A 19,884-nucleotide genomic window follows, 5' to 3' on the forward strand; every position below is an offset into this window, starting at 1 on the left:
TGAAACTCCTGGAGTTATACTTGAACATAAAAAGCAAGTGTTAGTCCTCATCTGATGATTCCTGATCGTTCCATATATTTGTGTTTGTTTATTAGACTTTTAACTAACACTGTGTCCCAAACACTGCAAAGCATATACTATATAGGCTATGCTTTGTTCACTGATGTATACTGCAACTTTGGTACACTGCTGCCAATTTCAAATGTCTAAACTTCACAAACAGATGTTAAAAAGTGTTTGCAGTGGTTTATTACTTTGTTTTCCAAGCTGCATCTATATATAGTATGTGGTTGGGACCCAGTGCATGTATTTAAACCTGCATTGACCTGGTTACAAGTATCAGCTGTTTAATGTTGGGTTGGGTTGTAAGGAGATTCAGTGCTTCAGTCAGTATACAACATGTTTTAGTCACAGTGTAGTTATGAACTCTTTTTCAGTTTGTCACTGTTGTGTTACAGTCCTTAATTGACTTTGCTCACCACTGGTTAGTTTAAAAGTTTCACAGCATCACAGCTCAGCACCTACCTAGACGTTTTGTGAAACCAGTCATGCAACCACCACCTGGACATTATAGAAACTGCAAAACATTAACATTAATCTAATTTCTGTTTTGTAGATCACCAACAATGCTATATGAAGACTCTTTTTATTTTGTATCAACAGTGAAAATATAATTTCAATTGTGGAAAATAGCATATCTAAAGATAATAATGGTAACTGTTTAATAAAATTACTGCTTTATTAGTGCAAATATTGCACAAAAAACATAAATGTATACTGTTTAGACTCTGATCTGTCAAATATTCCGTCATGTAGGTGCATGTTGGCCTGGTCATTTGAACCAATAGCTATTTTTTTGCGGTGACATGTAGAATGTGAATGTGAAAACAGCCTTCTATGTCAAACTCTGTATATACATTATTCTGTACAGTGAAGCTCAAACTTCCAAATGTAGGAACAGGAAGAAAAACACATTTTTGAGTGGAGGGGGACTTTAAATTATCCAGGAGACTCCTGTGTCAATGTGTTGAGAGACTTTCAGTGTATTACTAAATGAAAACTTGTAAATGTAAATTTACAGTGGGAGAACTATTTAAGGAACCAGTGGCTCTATTCACTTTGCTCTTCTACTAATGTTGTCCCGGTCCACGAAAAAGCCTGTCAGCCTTTGCCAGACGGCTCTGCAAGACTAGCACTCGTCCTCTCTTGGGTATCATTAAGACAGCCAGTGTCAAGCCTTACCTGGGTATTTGCCCCCGCGACTCCTCTTGATGAAGCAGACAATAAGAAGGATCAGTATGATGAGAGCGATGGCACACATCAAGCCGATGAACCAGCCTTGAGTGGCTATGTCTACCTGGTCTATGTAGGCTGGAGACACACAGAACACACACACAAGGTGGGACAAGAGAGAAGAGTGGGGAGACAGTGAGTATTTTTCAGGCCCACAATGAGTCGGAGCTAACACATCAGACAATCTGTTCACATCCCACAGCGCTCAGTAGAAGTCAACAACTCAGAACCAACATCTCGTTTTTGCCCCCAAGCTCATATCCAGGATGATGATGTACAGAAGGATCACATCCATAACAATAAGGTGTTTATCTTCTCTTCCATTACACAGTGTGTGAATTTTAATCAGAAAAGCGTGTGAGACAGATGTTTATGGTGTGAAGAGAATCGTTTCACTTTCCAATACAGCCAGAAAGGTTTCAGTACAACCTGAAAAAACACAATTTGCCGGAAATTCTAACTGAAATTTAATGGATATTAGCACTGAATAAGAACAAAATAATTACAGAGATATTTACTGCAACATTTCTAATTTCCATCAAAATATGTACACATTCATATCAAAACTGTGGGTCAATTTCTAAGAGGTCTTATATACCAGACATAGCAGACAAAGTAAGTTAATGTTTTTATAGACAATCTACCACAAGCAGAACAGTGTTGTTGATGTGTGAGAGGAATCGACTGATAGCCAGTCAGCTTGAAGGGGATTTTCAGCTCATGTAGCAGTCACCATATTGGAGGTCCATAACTTTTGGATAACAATGCCTATTAATACCTACTTGCACTTTTTAACCTACAGCATAGCATAACAGTCATCCTCACTGTGAGGGACCAACATTGTTAAATCAACAGGGCTGACTGACTTTGACTTTTGGTAATTCAGCTGGTTAGTAACATCATATTTTTAAAGGCAAAACATTTGAGCAAGCACACAATGGTTTTTGTTTTAATGAATTTATAAGTCTAAATTTGAGAGCATTGAGGAACAGACTTACTGATTGAATTCAGAGAGCAAAGTCTTGACTGTGTGTGGATCAATCAATCTCACCATTTCTGTCAGATTCTAAGGCTCAACAGGAAACATGTTATGCGTGCAGCTGATAGTCATCTCATTTTCCAGTGAAATGTAACTTACTATATCTATATGTATATTTACTTAAGTACATTCATTAGTCAGCTACAGTTACTAGCTCTTTACAAATTAAGACTTCACATACAAAACATGTGACGAGCTTATAAAATATGTTGCTCTGATATACATTAAATTACCAAACTGTTTATAAAATACATACATACACTGATGAATCAGTAACAGAAATCCACTCCAGTCATTTTCACAGTTTGAGTCTTTTAAACCAATAATCTCATGGAGAACACTTGGTAACTTGGAAGTCAGAGCCTCGCAATGCGTCACATCCATTTCAAATAAATTTATGTTACTGTCTGCGCCGATATACAGTAAATCTTCCAAAAGCTCAAAACATTGATTACACCCACCATTCTGTCCTCACTCTCTAAACTTGTTCTGCATTTGCAAAGCTATCACTGTATGCTCTGTACTATTGATTATTGATCATTAAGGATCAGTCAATAATTTTGCCATTATTTTACTTCCACAGCTAGTTAGCAAACTTGCCATACCTGGTCAGGAAAGGCTTCTTGCTTCTTGTTAACACATCATACCTGACGTTAGGTGGCAGGGAGCTAGTAGTGACTAGTATTTCCAAGTTAACGTTTTTATAAAATATGTTGCTAACTAGTTGGCAATCTGAACTAGCTTGCCAACTAATTAACAACAAAAAACAAAAATCAAGATCTAAAGCTTTATATAGCTTATACATCAGTGTTTGTCAGATGTCCATTCTCACAAAAATGCAACTTTTACTCTCATTCATAAATTGCTCAAAGAAAATCAGGATTAAGTTTGATGGTTTCCAAATACTGCATAAAGAAGTGAAGTGTCTCAATCTGACTCACTTGAGTTCACCTATGGAAGAGCATGCATGGTATTAAAACACTTCAACAAAACAATAATAACTCACCCAGCTTTGACTGAGTTAATGTTGATACTACTACTGACAGACTTGCACCCAGAGTAACCCACCTGGCTGGAACCCGGTTCCACCTGGCCAGGTGTGGTCTCACCTGTTTTGGTCTTAAAGGTGATAGATTTGCTGGTGATGCTGTTGAGCTCATGGGAGTAAACCCTCAGATGGTACTTGGCGCCTGCGATCAGATCCGTCACTGTAATGGGGGGCTCTTTCACTGGTACAATTTTCATCGTCTTGTTGCCTTGGAGACACAAGAAATGGGCCAATCACACTCCAGGGGGTGTGGCCTTCGTTCCACAGTAACGGTTGAGCTTACTAACAAAGGTCACGGCATCACGATGCTTTGCAGGGAGACTGTCCTTTCTGAGTGATAGCAGGGTTACTGAAGTGAATTGAGACTGATAACAATGCAGTGCACATCCCCATCATCAAGGTATATTCACTTCTTTACAGTATAGAAGCATACACATGATGTACTTTAATACTTCTAGCCATTATACTTAATGGATGAGGTGCAGCTCTTTGAAGCTCTGTTCAACTGACAAATTCTGGTTCATTTTCCTCTTTTATGGTTATGAGACTACATTTTCTCTCAAGGGCATAATTCTCCAGAGAAAACTCATCTAAAAATGGGGAGTGAAGGAAAAGAGGGGCACAAGTAGTAGGTGCTTCTTCAGGCAAAACCACTGCACTGTGGACATCAAAGACTCACACAATTAAAATGCCCTATGAATTGGTCGCGTCATGTTTCCACCGAGTAGAATTGACCATTACAGAACTATCTATGTACTTGGGCTAAAGTGGCAAAGCATTGTTTGTCTCAATTATTCATAGGCCCACACATATCTCCATGAGGTCAAAACAAACAAAAAAAAAAACAGCGACAACAACCTGCATCTTTCCAGCGGAAAGACATGACCGTCATGACATGGCCGAGCTATGAGCATGACTCTGATGGTGAAAGGAGGGGGTAGCATAAGGTGGTGACATCATGCACCATGCTCTCTACCATTTCACAAGGCTGGAGCAATCCAACAGAGCTCATTGCAAAGCCATGCTATCAATACCAATTCAGCCAAACAAAAGTTCTAATGCAGAAACAAGAGAAGACATGCCAGTCCTATTTACATAATCAGTCAATTCAGTGCTATGTGTAAGGCCACGGCTGATGTACAGTACAACATGGTTATCTCTGTTTTCAGGTTCATAAAAAAAAGATGTCTTTGAAGTAGCTTATTGAGACACCTGCACATCTTTTTACTTTCAGACCACAGACCTTCTTTTTGATATTGTTTTTGATCAATCAGCAGATCAAGCTATTGCTATATAACACTTGTCTTTCCACAGCAACTCACAATCTGCTGTTGTAGCTTGTGTGACCAAGACAAGTGTGCATAACTAACCTTATTAGCATATTTTCACAACATTCTGTGAAATGCAGGAAAATGCAGTTAGTGGTAACAGTTCATGTGGTTTCATTCCTCTCTATGTAATCCTACTGTGACAAATTTTAAATTCCTTTTTTAAAATGCAGCTTTCGTCATTAGTAAAATAACTTAAAGATAAGAGATCTAGGGTTTGGTTATGGTTCAATTCCTCTAAATTCAGGAAGGTCAATTCTCAAATAAAAGCCAGTATTCAAATAAAGACAATATTCTCAAATAAGGTTAACCATAAGGAGGGGTGGAATTACCTGTACTCTAATAGTCACACAGTAAATTCAACATAATATGTATTTCCACAAAACTAATTGTATCAGGACAACACCAGAGTCAGGTCATACTCACCACTCTGCTGCTCTCAGGATCTCTTTTAGTTTTCATTGACTAAGTCCAATTGTCTCTACTTTGCTGCTCTTTTGACCAATGTTAACTACTGTTAGTAAAACGCAATGCTTACTACTGATGTTTGAAATTAAAAGCCTACCTGGAAGCTGCTGCTAGAAGGATGTGAAACATATGTGGAGGAGGTGATGAGTTTTATACATTGTACAAAAAACTGCAAATTGTGATAATGATTATGTCCTATCACTAAAGTATTTATATTACAGTGGTCATGACAATTTATATCTGTTTATCATGTTGACTGGCTACTGGCCAAGTTGAGTCAAAAAACATTTGGGATTACATTTCAGCAGCTAATCCTCTCACTTTTACTGTGTACTGTAAAGCAAGATATTACATCTCATTTCAATTTCACACAAATTTAGTGAGATCAGGTTGAATTACAAATATATGGCTGTGTATATATCTACACATTATGGCACTGATGCCCACACCCTGACATTTTCTTTCTTTTTGACAAGATATCCCATTTCCTTCTCTGTAACAAGTGGTTCCAGATTCATTTTTTTATGCTACTAAATCATCAGAGAGAGTGTCAGAGTCTCCCTGCCATTCCCTCTTAGAGTCAAAGCTTTCAGATTTGACCTTGGAGAGCAGGGGGTGGGAGGGAGGGGTGAAGACCATTAGATCAGTCTCTTCATCCCCTCTCTCCTACCTCCCTCTCCCCCTTTCTCCTTCTATTCACATTCAGACATCATTAAGAATTTAAGCCACTGCCAAAGTACATGAAAAATACATCCTCCCTTCTTTCCATGCTCAATCAAAGATCACAGACTTTGAAATGGTGGAAAGCAATAACAGAGATCCTAATTGTGCCAGGCTATCCAATATCAACCAGCCCCTGGATTCCAGAAAAGGAGGGATGATGTGTTTTATAAAAGTAGGCTGCAAGAGTGCGTAACACCCAATCAAAAGCAAAAGCAAGATGTTATAGAAGCATGGATAGCCAAAAACAGTGACACATTCAAACAGCAATTCAGAGAAATCAAGCCAAACAGCCCATTAACAGTGCTGGTCCAACAAGAGCCATTCAAAGCCAGGCAGCATGTTGAAAAGGAACCACCGTGATGGTGCACTGCACAGGAAGTTAGTGATGAAGGTAGACATGATGATGACCAACATTTTCCAACATATAAAAAACAGAGAGAGACAGAGAGAGTGCAAGAGAGAAAGACACACATAAAGACTGTGGTATGCTGTATCTTCTGCTGTTGTAACAATATTAATGACTTCAACCCTTAGGTGTGAATATCACATCCTTAAATAATAAGGGTGATTTGAAAAAAAAAAAAAAAACAATAACAGGCCAACAGAGCAGCAGCTGCTGCTTCAGCTGAAGGTTATCTGCAGTGTGAGATACATATTTTCTGTTTTTGATAAAAGAGCTGTGATGGCACACATTTTATTTAAAACCTTTACATCAAAAGAGGATTCTTTCCTTTCCCTTTCCCTTCTTTCATACTCTTTCTCCATTATGCTGTAGCCTTGCTCTGTTCAAACATCTGATTTTTTAATTACTTGCTAGTCTTGTTAGGTAAAGGTTGCCTAGAAGTGCTCTCCATTGAGGTTGTTTTGGGAATGGGAAAGATAACAAGAAGGACACATTTAATCAAAACCCTGGAGCAATGAACTTTGGGTAACAAAATGTGCCATTGAGGTGAAATTGAAGTCAGTATGAAAAAAATGAGCCATTAATTGTTTAATGAGTCGGCCACTGAGTAATTCTTTGGTGTTTCCATTCCATGGATCGGATTGGTAATTGTAATCAAAATTCTGCTACTAACATGATTGAATTTCACCTCAAGATGGAGGGAACACATGGATTAGCACGAAAATTACATTTCTGTCCCATGGGGATTTGTGTGAACAAAGATGAACCGGACAGTCTCACAGAGCACCAATAGTGTCATTTTAGAGAGTGGGCTAGAGTGTTGTTGTAAATGAATGACTGATGCATTTCAAATCCAGTCAGTTCTATAAATCTCATCTTAGGTTAGCTAAGGTTCCTCTGGAAAAGATTAAACAAATCTGTTCTCTCTTAAAGCTGCATTAATCAATTTTTGTTTTTCATTTGGTCACTTGAGGGCAGAAATCCATAACAAGTTGAAAATCACAAACTTTTGACATATTATGCCCTCACAAAGTTGTAGATTTTCATGTCTAGCTATCTATCTGGCAGTTTAGCAGAATGCTGCACTATGTTCACCAGCCATTCACTCACTCTGTCTGTCTGTTGCTGAACAGGTATAACAGTGGGTTTTTCACTTAGCCTTTTCACTGAAAACAAACAAAAAAATTTGATGAGAGCAGTAAGACTGACCCAAACAGTAAATTTGCTGGCAAGAAAATCAAATCAATTAGCTGAAAGATACTAAAATGCTTATAATTCATGTGTTCATCATTACAAGTGACCCATTTCATACTACACATAAGTCATTTGACCCACCGTTCATATAAAAAAATATTGATTAGTGCAGCTTTAAAGTTAGAGCTGGTGAAGTCTTAAACCTTAGAACTCAAGCCAAAATTGGAGAGTCTGCTAGATACATACAGTACCAGTCAAAAGTTTAGATTCCCTTGAATGAGAAAGTGTGTCCAAACTTTTGAATGGTACTGTATGTACAGTAGAGTCCCAGCATTTCCATAAATGTTGGATCTATTTTGATGCAAATTACCTGCTCTCTAAAATAACCCCCTTTGTCTGCTCCTACTCCTATAATCTTGTAACATCATTAATATCTCACTAATATGGTAGTACTCTCTAATGAGAAAGTTCAAATCTATCTGGAATTCAATAGGGCAAAGTGGGCTTGGTCTGGTTTCTTACTGTCCAGTGTGAACTCTAGCACAAACTCGCTGCTGTCGGCCGGGAAGTTGTGTCTCCAGCTGACATTAGTGTAGTTACTGTTAGGCTCCACCGTCAGATTCCAGATCTCCCGCCCAGGGGCCACTACACAAGGGTGGGTCAGGGGTAAAGGGTCAAAGGTCAGGGGCAAGGGGCAGAGAGGGCACAGTTACAATAACCACACACAGGGCTCCATTTAGACCTATGCATGGTTCTAGCACTAAGGGAGTCCTACAGGAATGGTCATACTGATCAAGATTGATTCCAATCATGATCCGCTCAAAGCCAGAAGTACATTTAATATGTTCATGGACTGAAAATTCACCCACAATAAAATGCTAGAGGATTTTTCAATTCATGAAACACTTATTGCAATGCTTACTTCTGGTTTAGAATGGACTCCAGTGCTAGCTGAGCCTGAAAACCAAAATGGTGAACTCACAGTCCTCTTTAGTTGAAATAGGAAACCCTCATCACTCTTAAGTGTTGAAGGGTACTTGCAGGGTACAAGAACTTTACACTTATCAACATCCATTTGATAAAAAGAAGTTTGGATTCTCACTTCCTGACCAGGAGGATAGTTGCTGGCTACATCCCAATATTCTGAAGTAATTCCCCACTTTTAGTTCAGCAGGTACAGTACAGTTTATTGGCATGCAGCCCTGATGTAGTTTCCTGTTTTGTCAGGTGGGAGAAGGCAATGGTCTTTTGACATCCATGAATTAAAGTGTCATTCACGGTCAACTAATACACTAAAAAGACAATTAAAACCACAATGGGACAACAGCATGTACCCAACACATTGTCGGTATGCTTGTGGGAGATCAGCACAGGAGGTGTAGTAGTAGTGGTCGCCTCAGTTGTAGTGGTGGTGGTGGTGGTAGTAGTAGTAGTGGTAGGAGTCGTTGTTGTAGGAGTGGTAGTAGTTGAGGTACTAATGGTTGTAGGAGCGATGGTAGTAGGAGGAAGAGGAGCAATAGGAGGAGGAGTAGGAGTGAGAGCTGAAGCCACAGAGGCGTCGGTAAGCTCAACTACAAAGGAGGAGGTGGGAGAGAGCAGAGGGTTAAAGACAAGGTAGCAGGAACATCGAACAGGTAGACACACACTGACATACACAGGAGAAAGTCAATGAAGCCCTGAGCTGAAACAAACAAGGAATTCCCAACAAGCAGCACTCATCATCATACTCCTCACTGAGGTCATCATGAGTCAATAAATGATCACAGTGTTCATTTGAGTGTTTTCCACTTCTCTGTTGGCATCCATACATGCTTAATCATCATTGCCCTGCACAGACTTAGGTGCCACTGCCACCAAGAGGAAGTATGCTGATATTACAACAGGTCTGAGAAAAATGCGCTGCAAATGAGGTTTTTCAAACTTTCTTTGAAGAACTGGAAAATGAGGCGATACTGTATTTTATAAAAGCCAGGTCTGGAATGCCCCAAACCCTATTTCATAAGTTAAATAGTGAAAATAGTTAATAATGTCTTCTTTGGATCTGGAAGAGACGGAAAATTGATTACCTCAGTAATGATAATGTCAAACAGGATTCTCTCAGCTTGAACCTAAAGATTACATATTTATAACAAAAGCTTGTGTTAGAAGCTGAGGCCATACATGGGTCAAAGGAAAATAATGCTATCGGTTGGATAATGTGAAATGTAGGATCCAATATTTTCGAACTTGACTCATACTAGGAACTAAAAGTCAGGATATCTCAACCTCTGCTAAATTGTGACCTTTCTTTTATTTAATCTGTCTCTTACATGTAATCAACTTTATGGAAGTGCAATAGTAAATTGTTGGAGTGCCCCTTTAAATATTGTCCCTGCCAGTCTAGAGCCAGAGGTACCTTTTTCCCAAAGGACCTTGTGTAATTAATTTACAGACTCTCTTCACCCTAATACAGACATCTTTGTTGCACTCACATCACTGGGGAAAATACAACTCATTTTATGTAGTTATATGTCACATTTCTTTCAGTGTCTGTCATTGCAGTAAAAACTGTAGTGACAGTCCATTTATTTACTGCCCTCATGAATCCTAATTTTCTTTTTGACAAATACAGTCTTCTTCTTGATGCTTAGTCATCACTTGTGAAGTTTTTTTTTATCAGTTGTACAGTATTTTGTCATTCAGGTATAATCTACTTGGAGAGCTTGCTAGAAGTGTCAGAGCAGTTGTGTGCTACGGCTGGGTATCAAGCACCAGTACATTTTGGGTACCAACCAAAATGTGTCAGTAACACAGAGGATAAAAAAACTCTGTAGAACTGAAAGCTGGCACTGAATTCTTTGTCAGTTTCTTAGTCCTTTATAGCGATTGTGTGATTTTAATCTCACAAATTTTAGACTGTATTTTGTTAAGGCAAATCTCTTGAGTGGCTGCTTGAGTTTATACAAGCCAGCTTAGTCCTATCTAGATTTTTTTTTCTTAAACTTTTGTAATACTATGGTCTCCCCTTGGGGGAGTCAGGCCTCCCAGGTTGGAAACCAGGATCATCCCTTACCACTGATTTCCACTTGTTGCTTGCTCTTTACTGTACCTTGAAGTTGAGGTCATGTCCAGCCAGTGAATGGTCTCACTACTGAGGTCTCCACCCCAAACATTTCCCTCATACAACAACCCCAAACCCCAGCCAGCATGCTTTTATTATTATATTCCAAGCATGCCCTCAAACCACCGTGCGAGGGAAAAAGAAAGTAGGACAGGATGATGGAAACATCAGAATGTTCAGGAGCCAGTACAGCCCAGTGATATAGGCCAGTTCAGCCAAACGCTTCAAGCCATCTTACCTGTGATCCCCAGTATGTACTACTGACCCGGTGAACAGAAGTGATGGATAAAGATGGCAGAGTGATATGACCTTTGAAAAAGCTCAGAAGCAAGACGATCAAGCCAGTGAGTGAGTGAGCAAGCCAGTCAACTGCTGATGGGGTTTGTTTGCCTCCCAGAACCTTCCAATAATTCACCAAAATGTTTCCCATCTCCTCCCATCCCACGCGCACTCCCAAAACAGCAGCGCCATCATGACTTTGCATTCAATGACAATGAGAGAAAAACTCATTAGTTGCCACGCATGGCTAACTCGTGTCTGGTGGCAGACAGAAAGAGCAGTGATGCTGTGAGATTGCATTGTAAAGGTGAGCCATCAGGGATTGGTTCAGTAAATCAGAGGTTCAGTATGAATGAAGATTCTACAGCTATTGGGGTGTGTGTCCTGAGCATGAAGATGATCTAGTTGCTCAATGTCCTCTCTCTATATTCTGTTATTAATTTATCTATAATTTTTCCATCCTGTTTTTCCATATTGTAATTCTACTATCTTGGTCCACGCTGTAAACACTACATCTATTGAATGTCTGTCCATCCTGGGAGAGTGATCCCTCCTCTGTTGCTCTTCCTGAGGTTTCTTTCCTCATTCGAATAGAGGGTCTAAGGATTGGAAATGTTATATGCTGGACAGATGGTCTCTGTACCACATATTCCTGTTAAGTAAATGTGTGGATCGTAAAGGAAACTACTGTATTCAAAGGTAATAAGGTTATGCGTAAAGTGACTAGGCTCATTCAATCCCTGACAGCACACAGCAGCAGATAAACAGCAGCTTTACACACAGAGGAAGGACTGAGAGAAGAGGAGAGGCAGACAGGCAAATGAACAGATGAGTAAAAAAAACAAAACAGTATAGACAGCAGTTCAGTCCAACAGCAAACACTCAGTCTGATCTGTTTTCACCAAGAGCTTTAGACATTTCGTCCATTGCATAAGATTATAATAAATGTAATGACTTGGGGGTTTTGACAGTTGTTTAAACAGAATAAGAAATTACATGACCTATGGGCAATTATGCTTATTTCTGATATTTTCACATGAGTTCTAACTAATCTAAATCATAAACAAAAGATTAATCAATAATGAAAATAACTATTAGTTGCAGTCTAATGGTAAGTGACTGGTCCTCTTTAAATTACATGCGACAACATACAACATATATTGCCAGTATTGTATATTCATCTATCACCCGCTAGTCAGTGGATCTTGAGTTAGAATTGTTTCTTTTACAGTTTCAGAAATAGTTAATGTCTTAGGCTTGTAGATCTGTAACTCAAAGCCTATGCTAAACTAACCTGCTTGAATAGCCAGTCATGGAACAGTTTTCTGTGGTGTACTGCACGAAGATCTTGTCTGTTTATGTAAACAAAGGTCTTAATTGTCTCAGAAATGTAAAGTAACAGCAATTTATTGGCACTTTAAGATATGACAGCATGTTATTTTTAAAACATGAGAGCTGGAAGCTCTGCCGCTACCCTACAGGCAGTAACATCTCAACCTGGTGGGGTTAAAACTAATGGAAGCAGCTCCCTCTGTTGCCTACCAGTGTGACCTGCAGGGGGTGGTAGAACTGCATGTTGCTGGACAATACAGGATGGATTGAATGTGGACTGCACTGCTGTTAAGTGTTAAGATGGACAGATAAAGGGACAGACATGGCGGATGAGAGCGGGGCAAGGCAACAGGCAGATTCGCTGTGCTTCTTGTTCCCCATTACCTAGACCTGTAGCATCAGTAAAGTTTTCTGCCAATGAAAAGAACAGGAGAGACAGGAAAGAGGGGAGAGGTGTAAGAAAGAGAGGGACAACAACAACAGCAGCGGCTGGAAGGTCGGTTCAACAGATATTCTCATTCACTCTAGGAGCGGGGAGTTTGGTTTAATATGTTCAGGTTTGGAGATATCATTCTCTGTCAAAGCTTTTCATCAGAACTACTTTCTACTGAAAAGATAGTTCCTCTGTTCGCAGTGAAGTTTGTGGATTATCTAGAGTCACTGCTAAACTGTTTCTGGAAAAATATGTTGCTTCTCAAAGTCAGTGAATAAATTCCATTCACTTCTATTGTATAAGGGGGGAGGCAAAAATTTCAGAGACAGACAGACATTTCAAAACCTGGACAAATAAAACCAAAACTATCTGCATGACTAGATACTGCTAGAAGTAAGGCAGATTTTTTATTTATTTGGGTGAACCACCTGTTTAAAACAATCTTTTAAGTTTTGACACCATAACATTGGATTATTTATTTCTGCAAGTCAAATGTAATCATCAATGTGTGTGTGTGTGTGTGTCAGTGTTGGTGTCGTACATCAGAGAAAGAGCAGCTCTTTCTCCATCTGATACCCCAACAAAGAGGCCAGTGTTTACTCTCTCACCTCTCTCTCTTTCTATTTCTACTCACACACACACACACACACACACACACACAAACACACACACACACACACACACACACACACACACACACACACACACACACAGAGGTTTCATGGCTACACAAAACCAGACTCTCACAATATATACACGTTATCAAACCAGCCCAGTTCCCATGCAGAGAAAAGGGCTGGAAATGGTGTGATTACATAGCAGAAGACACAATGCAGCAGTGTGAAGTGATTGAGGTGGCTGAGTGTCCTGTGGGATGTTTGCCTCTTTACTCTGTGTAATTATTGGCAAACAGAATCCTAGACACACTGTGTGAAGAAAACTTCAGTAACTCCTCTGATAAAGTGTGTCACAAAAAATCAACTCTTTGAACTCTTGGATTATCTGTTTCAAGAAAGTTTCAAGTCTGTGCAAGTTGATTTTCATAAAGTTTTGAAATTTGTTTCAGTTCACAAATTTGCTGTTATTCTTTATTTTCTTACGGCCAACAAATCCCATGAAAACACCAAAACCAACGATGTGTTAGTGCGTCTCACTCTACTTTTCTGATTTCCCTACCCTGTCTGTGGCTCTCAGCCTCAAGCCCATTTATTCCAAATATAATGTTTCATTTTTAAAAAGCCTACTTTACTTTCCTAAAATAGCTGGGCACTATAGTTACTCCAACAGGAGGAAAAAGTGTACTTGTTGGGGACTATTTTCATCTGCGGATTAATACACATTTGTCCAGTACACATAATTGACAATACATACAGTGATGTAGTAGAGACGGGATATAACTTAAGCCCTCTAAAAGATGTTACCATGTACCCATTCATATGTGCAATGAGTATTCATCAGTAAATACACGATGCAAAAAAAGATCAGTATTCCGACGATTATGCTGCTTTCTGTTTGACTAACTGAGTGAATTTTATGGCTCATTTAAAACCAAAACTAATAAATGAAACTAAAAAAAAGTTAATCTGGTGAATATGTACCTCACTACAAGCAGATAATGGCATGTTATCAGGCTACTAGACATCAATATCAGTATTTTATCAGTTGTTGCTTCACCTCAAGATGATAACTATACATTTATTGGACAGCAAATAAATGCTACACTGCCTGGTTGCCTATGGAAAACCCTTATTTTGAATTGATTTTACTGGGAAAATTATATTGTATTCTACATATTCTTTAGTATATGCAGCAGTACCATTAAATTGTTTAAATAATAATTTTCAACCTTGGTGTCCATAGAGAGTTTGGTGTTGTACAATAATTAAATGCAGTTTCAGAGGCGTTCCTATCCTGTTGGAAACAATGAATATGAGATTTGGTCTTTTTAATGTAGAAACACTCACCCTCGTTGGCAAAGTGTGGGGACTCCTCAGCAAAGACCTCCCCTGCTCCCACCTGGGTGAGCGCTGAGAGGTAGAACTTGTAGCGGGTAGATCGGTCTTGCAGGCGAAGGGTGAACTCTGTCATGTTAGGAAGGAAAGTCTCCAGCTGGGGACGACCCACCCTGGAACCATTGACTACACACACAACCACATACACATTTACAAAAGAGTGAGGGAAGAGACAGATGTAGTGTTGGTTTAAGCAGGTCTGGTTGTGTTTCCATTAAGGCAGATTGTTCCTGGATTTATCAGATAAAGAGCAGCTCACCTGTTTGGTACTTGAGCTGGTATCCAATCAGAATGCCATTGGGCTCCAGAGGTTTGTCCCATTCTAGGTGGAGAGTATCAAAACTCCTCCGATTAATCCTGAAGGACCTGGGAGCATCCGGCACTGCGCACACACAAAACACACAAAAACACACAAATAAGGAGAGAGAAGAGATAAAAGTGGGATCTAGGATTTAGGAAAAGGACAGAGCAGAAAAGTAATTTGTTCTGTTTAAGTTGCCATCATAATGAGTGAAAGCTGAGGCCTTATGATGCAGTACTAACTGCTCTTCAAAAAATCTGTAGACTGTCTGTCTACAGTGTCTGTATACATTCATGCCAGTAGCTCCAAAAAAATCTCTTAAAATTGAACTCCTAAGTTTTGTTTCAAAATGTCCCCTTAGGAACCTATGTGTGATGTCATGGATACTTTTGGATGTAGTGTATGGTTGTGCATTAGTTTGTAAAAAATTCCATATAAATCTGATAAATGTGCTCCTTTTGGCACCTTATCATCTTGTGATCTGATGTGTTATGATTAGAATTTCTCCAGACCTTCATCTTTGGAACCAGAGGTATGGCTTCATTACATGTAAGCTTCTCCCTGATGTAATACTTGAGTGTCCTTACCTCCCTCCTTAGTGGTGAAGTCCACCGTGTTGCTGGGTGGACCCTCGTAGCCGTTGTTGGCCACAACCATGAGCATCTTGTATCGCGAGTAGGGCACCAGGTTGCTGAGGATGCCAGACGGCTCAGCCACAGTGCTGTAGAAACCTTTGGTCTTGTTCTCCTTACTGACCACCAGACCCGGAACCTGACTGGACTCACGCCAGTAGTACAGCTGGGAGGGTGAAGGGGGAGGAAGTAAGGAAGGAGGAAAGAAGGGAAGAACAAAGTTGATGAGTAAGAAGTGCAGAGGTGGGGTGAGGAGATTCAACATGATAAATTGAAGAGGTCAGAAATTGAAAAGGGGAATGGAGGAGAAAAAAACATCCAAATCTTTTTTTAAGCCAACTCTGCAGTCGGTTCTCATTACGAAAATGCAGGCAGTCTCACTCTGTACTCCTTGAACTCTCCCTGGACAGAGTTAAGGTCCACAGGTTTCCACTGGATGTTCGCTTTGGTGCTGTCCACCTTTAACACCTGCAGTTCAGTGGGAGGGTCGGTGGGCTCTGAACACATGAAAAAGAACACAGCATGTGTAAAGAGTCAAAAAGGCTCAGTTCTCTTTCTGCTGGAATATCAAACTCCCTCAGAGGCGCTCTTGTTGCTTTGCAGTAATTGGACTAATGGCTTAAAATGAAAGGAGAATAATTGACTGATAAAATTCTCTGAGTTTCCATCAGCTCGAAAAGCATCAAAACAAAATATCTACCAGCCTTCATGCAAAAATCAATTTTATTGACTTTCAAAACCTGATATCTACTGTGTATCTACTTACTGTCCTCTCCAGAGTATCCAACGACCATATTAGACTCAGGTCCTGATCCAAACTCATTCCTGGCCTGGATTTTGATCTCATAAGGCACATATGTTTCTGTGTTTTGGACGACATGTTTGGACCCCACCGTGGTCACGTTATTCCACTCCTCCCCTGAATCCTTCCGTCTCCACCACACACTGTAGTGCAGGTTCGGGCCATTTCTCTCCAGATCAAGCAGGGGCTGAAGAAATAAAACAAGAAGCTCACTGACCAAAAAGTAGATGCTGGTTCTCATAAGATACTAGTATGAATTAACATGAAATTTGACTTACACAATGACACAATAAATATGGTTTGGAGGGATCTTTCATATCACCAATAAAAGGTCAGATTTGAAAGGTTTTGGTTTTTTCTCGGCCAGTACAGTCATTTATTTTATGGTGTTGAATTACTAATTTCTGCAATACACTTTCAAGTGGGCAGGAGGGACTTGCAATTTTTAGGCAAAATTCTTCTTTTGGATTGGTTTTGATATTGTATTACACAATTTTTTCCAAAAACAGCTAAGTACTTCCCAGCAATGACAGACACATTTGGAGATCTTCAATGATGCACCAGAGCAATTATTATTCCTTGTATTGAGTTTTTTTTAATGAATATTTTTAAATCCCTCCTACAGATTGAAAAGCTATTTCTATACAGATATACAGAATGTACAGATATTATACAGAATGTATATTGCGCCTCATTCCTGACCGCATCACTGTCGTGCCAACAATGACAGTAAAGCAAACCCTCTTGTGTAATAATGCTTAATTAAAATGTAATCTTAGAATGTTTGTGTTCTCTAAAAAGAAAGTGAGACATAATTATACAAATGTCTTCAGTACATTATTCCTACTACTTTCAGATTACTTGATTTTATTTTCAAATTTCCATGATCACAATACAGACTAAACTCTTTGTGTTCTTGTTATAATTTACATTTGTTTAATAGTCACTGAATGCAATAGTACACTTACAAGATGTACTTTCCTGCCTTGTACATGTCTTACCTCCCAACTGATCTCCATGTTGTCCTTCTTGGAGCCCCATCCTCGTAGACCTCTGGGTATGGCATCTGGGGCTTAATATGACATAACAAAATTCAAAATTCACTTAAATCGAACAACATCAACTCCAACAAACCACTATACAGGTACAGATTTATGACCTGAAGCTTTCTGAATGTGGCTTCCAGAATCTGTACTCATTCTTATTATGAAAGACTGTTACAATTTTATTCCAAAATTAAACACCCATCACTTCAAAACTTATTCTGCTTTGACTAATAATTTGTGTCTGATGTGGTTTTTCCATGAAAAAAGTTCCATAACCAGTTCCATGTTCCATTGGAAATTCTTAAAATGGTATCTAGCCTACCTCATTGAAAATCCTGAAACTATGAATATACAAATATATTTCAATTCAACTTGAACTGCTGGACACAAGATGTCTCCTTATTTAACTGTAGTTAAATAGTCCATATTCAGTGTTTGTGCACTGGAAGCTTCAAGTTTCCATATCACACTTGTGTAAGTTGCAGACTGGACCACGATTGGCTCCAAACTAGTTGTGATGTCACAAATCATTCTAATAAGGTACACACCTTAAACTCAGATTTTCTGTAAGCACAGAGAAACTTTCAACTTTCACTTTTGTGAAAAAAAGTCTTCTAATGTCAAACTCTGCACACACATCACTCTGCATACTGAGGCTCAAACATTCAAGAGAAGTAACAAAAAGCAAAACACGTTTTTGTGTGAAAGGGGAGTTTAAGTACATGAAATGTTGTGTCTGATTCGAAGGCAGATAAACTACAGTGTTTAAACACACACATTATTTCAAGTGAGTGTATGTGGTGCTGCTCACCAGCTCCGCTGGTCTTGTATCGTGGTGAGGGGCGGCTGGGCTGACTCTGGCCCACTGCATTGATGGCAATGACTCTGAACTGGTAGTTGACAAAGGGAGCAAGCTGCAGGATGACAGAGTTGAGGTCCCCGGGGTAAGTGGATAGGTCCTGCCATCTACCCGGGTCCCAGTGGTCCTCCTCAAACTGGACCAAGAACTCTGCAGAGACACACCCGGCATGAGAAAAGATAGAGTACTTACTGTTAAAGCAGTGGAACTCTGGGGGTATCTGGAGGTCCTGGAAGGGGTAAGCAAGTGGTGGACTACATGCAGGTGTAGCTTCATGTATTCTCATATCTTGACATCATTTCATCCCTTCATCTCCCCTCCAGTTTGTTTAATGACCCTATTGCACTAATTTTACAAACCTTCCTATAAATACAGATTATAATTAGAATTTCATAACTAATAGGCCCCCCAAGTGATATTTCTCAGATGGATTAGAAATGTGTCCTATTAAAATTTACCTCATTTCTTTATTAATGAGTATTTCTATTTAAACATTCCTCCATTATCATTTCTTTTCTAACCTGAGACAAACTCTACTACTTCCCCTTTTTAGCTCTCCTTTACTGAGAGATGAAAGCTGCATTGCTTCCACATACTTAAATATAGCACAGTGTATGCTTGTAACACAAATCTATGAGAAATGTGATAATAAAATGCAATTCAATCTCTGTGTGTGTGTGTGTGTGTGTGTGTGTGTGTTGTGTACTGACGTGTGATGGGGCTCCTGTGGTCATTTCCAGGAATCCAGGTGAGGCGAACGCTGCGGGCTGCTGGGTCTGACAGATCCAGATCCATGGGAGGGTCTGGACGGTCTGCAGACAAACAGGTGATAATCTGGCTTTAGACATGGCAAACATAGACAAACACACACATGCAAGAATAGGCATGCTGCAAAATACTTGTCACTCATACTGTACAATGCCATTTATTCTCATAATCAGTCCTTCAGTGTTAAGTTAGAATACACTCCTCGATTTAATTATTTTATTATAACACCCAACAAGCTCCACATCTCCTTCCAGTTCATTTTTCTTTTGAAACACAAATCAAGTTTCAAAATCAGTTTCACATGTTTTAGGAAATTATTAAGATATCGAAAAGCCTAACCCTAATAACTAATAACACGAACAACTCAAAATCATCATACCAAACTACCACATACCAACAATATGGACAAAACCTTTCAGACTTAATATGAGATTGAATGACTTGACAGGATGGATTGCAATGCGTGCATATAAAAATCCATTCTGCATTAAGAATATTCATAATAAAAAATATTCATTATAAGAATGTGTTAATAAAAATATTATAATATAGCACAGGCACAAGTGAAGATAGAGACAGATAAAAATAGACAAAATAAATAGAAAAGAAAGACAGGAAAGAAAAGAAAAAAAATTCCACCTGAGCCGTGTGTTACCTGGAGGCAAGGCACTAGAGACTGAGGGGTTGAGGGAGGCTTCCTCTGTGGGGCGGGGGTCAAGGACCAGGAAGTGGGTGTAAAGGTTAGAGTTTGCAAGTTAGTCTACTAGCCAATCAACAGCAAGGGAGCACAGTTATTATTAACACGTGATTTAATGCACAGTACA

At 39.3% G+C, this 19,884-nt stretch overlaps 1 protein-coding gene across 11 annotated transcripts in view; it reads right to left on the reverse strand.

Moving 5' to 3' along the window:
- nfasca (neurofascin homolog (chicken) a) overlaps positions 1-19,884 on the reverse strand; it is a 144,733-nt gene that overhangs the window by 18,923 nt on the left and 105,926 nt on the right. For 5 of the 11 annotated variants that reach the window (XM_044349149.1, XM_044349150.1, XM_044349152.1 and 2 more), the window contains 14 exons: positions 19,716-19,760; positions 19,003-19,104; positions 18,245-18,442; positions 17,389-17,459; positions 16,352-16,574; positions 15,967-16,082; positions 15,541-15,751; positions 14,912-15,034; positions 14,605-14,778; positions 12,592-12,618; positions 8,831-9,067; positions 8,019-8,141; positions 3,442-3,588; positions 1,243-1,371 (listed from right to left, as the gene is read on the reverse strand). In XM_044349149.1, coding sequence (XP_044205084.1) covers positions 1,243-1,371; positions 3,442-3,588; positions 8,019-8,141; positions 8,831-9,067; positions 12,592-12,618; positions 14,605-14,778; positions 14,912-15,034; positions 15,541-15,751; positions 15,967-16,082; positions 16,352-16,574; positions 17,389-17,459; positions 18,245-18,442; positions 19,003-19,104; positions 19,716-19,760 — 1,926 coding nt within the window. Of the gene's footprint in view, positions 1-525; positions 578-1,242; positions 1,372-3,441; positions 3,589-8,018; positions 8,142-8,830; positions 9,068-12,591; positions 12,619-14,604; positions 14,779-14,911; positions 15,035-15,540; positions 15,752-15,966; positions 16,083-16,351; positions 16,575-17,388; positions 17,460-18,244; positions 18,443-19,002; positions 19,105-19,715; positions 19,761-19,884 lie in introns of all 11 variants that reach the window. The other 6 variants (XM_044349153.1, XM_044349151.1, XM_044349158.1 and 3 more) reach the window with 4 other exon arrangements.

The sequence above is a fragment of the Thunnus albacares genome, chromosome 4, assembly GCF_914725855.1.
Source record: "Thunnus albacares chromosome 4, fThuAlb1.1, whole genome shotgun sequence".
In the NCBI taxonomy this organism is placed as follows: Eukaryota; Metazoa; Chordata; class Actinopteri; order Scombriformes; family Scombridae; genus Thunnus; species Thunnus albacares.